Source organism: Galeopterus variegatus, unplaced genomic scaffold (assembly GCF_000696425.1).
Source record: "Galeopterus variegatus unplaced genomic scaffold, G_variegatus-3.0.2 Scaffold192, whole genome shotgun sequence".
Classification (NCBI taxonomy): Eukaryota; Metazoa; Chordata; class Mammalia; order Dermoptera; family Cynocephalidae; genus Galeopterus; species Galeopterus variegatus.
This window is the reverse complement of record NW_007726303.1, coordinates 46,176-50,399: the sequence shown is the minus strand read 5'-3', so window position 1 is coordinate 50,399 and position 4,224 is coordinate 46,176. Positions and strand designations below refer to the sequence as shown.

Genomic DNA, 4,224 nt, shown 5'->3' with positions numbered 1-4,224 from the left:
ATTGATGAGACCTGTGAATCCTATACTTTTTTTTTCTGGTTTACAATTTTTGAAAAATAATTTTAATTTACATATAATAATTGTACATATTTACAGGGTACTGTGTGATATTTTGATACACATATACAAAGTGCAATGGTGAAATCAGGTTAATCAACATGTCCATCATCTCAAACATTTATCATTTTTGTGTGTTGGGAATAAATGTTCTCTCTCTTGATTGTAGTGGTGGTTACATGACTGTATACATTTGTTAAACTCACCAAACTTTATACCATCTGGCTGACTCATCTAGGTATCAGCATTTGCAAAATTTCCTTTCCTCCTCCTTCTAAACTTTGCTTTCAGAAAAGGATTGGAAACTCTTTCCTAGTCATTAAATGATTGCTGAAACTAAATGTATTACCCCTCCCAGTGGTATTCTTATTTTAGTAAAGATAGAGCTGTAAGTGAAAAACCTATTTCCAACAATAAAGGACTTAGGGCACGGTGACCAAGGGAAGGCATTCACTTTTTGAATACAAGGAACGCCTTTATTTTAGTAAAGATAGAGCTGTAAGTGAAAAACCTATTTCCAACATAAAGGACTTAGGGCACGGTGACCAAGGGAAGGCATTCACTTTTTGAATACAAGGAACGCCTTCCAGTCCCCCTGATATCACATCATTTAAGTAACCATCTCTACTATATAGAAGGTCACAACAATTTCTCTCTGAGTCCCCGGACTTTGGACACTCTTCAAACTTTCCCTCTTTTAGTATCCATGGGGAATACATTTTCTAACGCTGTCTTTGGTCTCTTTCAGAAACCATCAAAGAGGAGAGGGAAGAGAATGAACAGACTGAGGAAAGGTGAGTCCTGACCCTGTAGCATTGTTGAAGGAGGCATGACCCCTGGAGTGTCTGTAACTTGAATAGGCTTGAGCCTGAGGCATGCTGAGAACTCAGCAGACATGAGCTAATGGGGAGAGAGAGGAAAGTAAGGCTAGTTAGGACCTAGGAGGAAATGACCTGTCTGTAAACGGGTGGTGGGGCATCCAATGCACGGTGCCCGGAGGGTATGGCAAGCTCAGTCACAGTCAAGTAAAAATCAACTCCGAAGGGTTCTGATGTGGCGAGTGCGGTCTGCATCTTACTCACTATAGCAACCCCAGTGCCTGGACTAGCAGGTGTCCTACCTGTGTGGAATGAAGAAATGAAGAAGTGAGGAGGGATAGCATGTTCCCTTCAGCCTCGGCGTCTTTGTGTCTGCTGTGCCCTCTGCTTGGAATGTTCTTCTGCCATTTCTTAACCTCATTCTTCAGATCTCATCTCAAGCAGCACTTCTTAAAAACCCTTCCCAAAACGAGATCATGTCTACCTGTTGCAGTGTCATGTGGTTACCTGTTTTTCTTTGTAACATCAGATATACTTAATATTTATATAATTATCTTATTAAACTGTATAGGCTAAACTAAACTATGGAGGGCAGAGACCATATCAGTTAAGCTCACCATTGAATGGCCAGCATTTAGCACCGTGCCTGGCATATAGCAAGTGCTCACTAAATACTTGTTCGGAGAATGAATGTATGCATGAAAGAACACATGGAAGTTCCTGGTGATCAGTCCTTTCACAACGTGATGTGATAGATTTTCTGTACCTACATCCCTTCTGAGGAAGTAGGCTCTCAAGAATATCAAGGCTCTGACCACATGGTCATGGGGTCAAAGCAACCCTCAGTCAAAAGCCTGGCCACAGAGACAGGGTCATGGCCTGAGGGTGCAGAAGCCACCAGAGTGCCCAGCACTTAGTCAGATATACCAGCCACTGTGATTGTAGCAGCAACGCCAGATCATCCTGGATGGTGAGGCAGGTGCTAAGATCCTGCCTGCCCTGTCAGACTCAGTTCAGAAATGGTCTGGAAGAGCCTGCAGAGGGAAAGCAGCAGGGAATCAGCCTAGGGCAGGGGCAGGGCCAGACAAAACTAAAGGGTAGTTGTTGAAGGAAGTGTGGAGGACAGTGTATACCAGGGTTCTCTTCTCCTGCTTTCTCCACTTCTCTCTCCAATAGTTTGTTCTCCTCGTTGCTATTGTAATGGCCTCCTATATTATCCCCTGTCACTCAAATCTAGAAAAAGAAAGTGGCTCTACTATGAAATCTCACCCAATCCTTTTTTTTTTTCTGTTGTTTTGTTTTGTTTTTTTCAGAGTGAAATTCCATGTACCAGAAAGATCTGCTGAGGAAGCCCAGCGTGCTGTTAAGAGTTCAAAGACACCCTTAGGCGAGAAAAGTGCTACACATTTTTAATTAAAGAGTAAAGTCCATATGAGTATCCATTATTTTATACCCTTTCCTTTGCAAGTTTTTGGGCAACCTTTTTGATTTCTTTCAGAAGGCAAGAAAATATTGCTGTTAGTAATAATGGGGCTCCCACATGCCCTCTCAGCGAAATAACGTCCAACCTCCTATAATGCCAACTCTGCTCCCTGTGCTAGGAGCCGACTTTAATTCTCTAACTGCTTCTTTTCATTCAGAGCACAATGAATGGTTCCTGGCCTGGGAATAATGTGTAGGAACAATGCCTCCTGCTTCCGATCTTGTGTTTTTGTATAAAATTCCCAGTTACTGGAATACTTTCATCTCCCCCACTTCCTAAGGTGGGACTTCACTTCATCTTGTGTACCTGTGGCTGAACAACCACCTCTTCAGTCTGGGTGGGATTTATGTATTTTTTGACTTTATAGTGTTAATATTAATATTTTGAAATATGAAAATGTCCTATAATAATGTGATTACTATGCTCTACAAAAAAAAGTCTGCCCCTGCGAAAGAGTGCTTGTCCCTCTCTCAGGGTCAGTGAGGAAAACAGTGTCCTAGTGTACAGGCAACAATGAGCAGACCAACCTAAGTTTGGGAAAGTTGGCAGAGAGAGATGGAGTCAGCTCTGGATCCTGGAGCCACTTCCATCGGGGCTGTTGCTAATATTGAGGAGGGTCCACCTGCCCGAGGTGCTATTAATAAGCCTTAGTGGAGAGAACTGGATAAATAGGAAAGTGTTGTGTCTTGTCAGCCCTATTTCTCTTCTTGAAAAAATGAGGTGATGGCCTGGGACAGCTGTGCAAGGACCAACAGAGAGATCATAGAACTCAAAAGAGTAAAAAATGAAAGATCTCAACCAACAGATATACATGAAATGTCTGGTCTCTCCAGTTCTTTGACAAGTCTTGGAACAGGCAACGGATGGAAAGTCTGTCCAAATGGACTTAAGACAGACAGCAGTTTCCCTGGTGATCAATGAGGGGTTTTGATAACACTCAACTTATTGTGCTGCTTTGTCTGGCTGGAAGCAGAGCTGGGGAGGCAGAGCTGTCACTGATAATGGGTGAATGGAAGGAGGCTGAGGGCTCTTAACTCATGGCTGAGGAGGAGCAGCTGCAGTGGAATTGGGAAGACCAGGACGCAGACCACCCAGAGGTTACTTCACCTGCAGATGTCCTGAGGGGATAGGTGCTGGCCCAGCAGGGCTAGCGAACTTGAGTCTGAGGACTGTTTATGCTCAAGGCAATGACAGGAAAACTGGGTACAGGAGAGAGACATACTAGCCCAGCAGAAATGAATTAGGAAACCTGGCTCTAAGGTGGTATCAGTAGGGGATGCAGCAACCTCAGTCCAAGCCTAAAGAGAACTTTGGGAGGCCCCAGCTACAAGAATAGTTTTTTGTATTTTACATAAAGGATCTTAGAGGTTTGTAGACCGCTGTGCTAGTCATGCTCATCCTTGTAATATTACCGTGTGTGCGCCCTGACCCTGCCTTCATTAGACTCTTAGCACCCAGCTTTTTTCTAACATGTTTTGTACAAATCAGTTCTCAGTAAATTTCTATTAAACTTGTTTAGAAGTTTACATTTTGTGCTTCTACTTCAACAGTACTACTCAACCCTTGTAGTCTGATGTTCTCCTTCTGTCCTCTGAATGTACTTCCTTTCTCTTCACATCTATACATCTAGAAGCCTCTGATTCATCCCATATGTCTCCTCCCTTTCCTCTAACCATTGTATAAGAAAGGGGGCCTTACATGCTTCTATATTTTGTCTTAGCAATGAGACATAAAAAACTCAAGTAACAGTGGTTGTTTCTGAGGACAATTAGGAAATTCAGAATAAGGAAGGGATACCTGCTTTTCAGTTTGTAACCTTTTGTACTGTATAATTTTTAAACTACGTGCTTCTGCAAGATGTAGGAC

The 4,224-nt window shown here is 42.8% G+C and overlaps 1 protein-coding gene across 2 annotated transcripts in view; it reads left to right on the top strand.

Moving 5' to 3' along the window:
- Positions 1-2,305, top strand: part of CD86 (CD86 molecule) — a 68,802-nt gene extending 66,497 nt beyond the window's left edge. For both annotated transcript variants that reach the window (XM_008564810.1, XM_008564802.1), the window contains exons 6-7: positions 806-851; positions 2,189-2,305. In XM_008564810.1, the coding sequence (XP_008563032.1) occupies positions 806-851; positions 2,189-2,288 (146 nt within the window). In that variant the 3' untranslated portion in view covers positions 2,289-2,305. The remainder of the gene's footprint in view (positions 1-805; positions 852-2,188) is intronic.
- Positions 2,306-4,224: the final 1,919 nt, after the last annotated feature.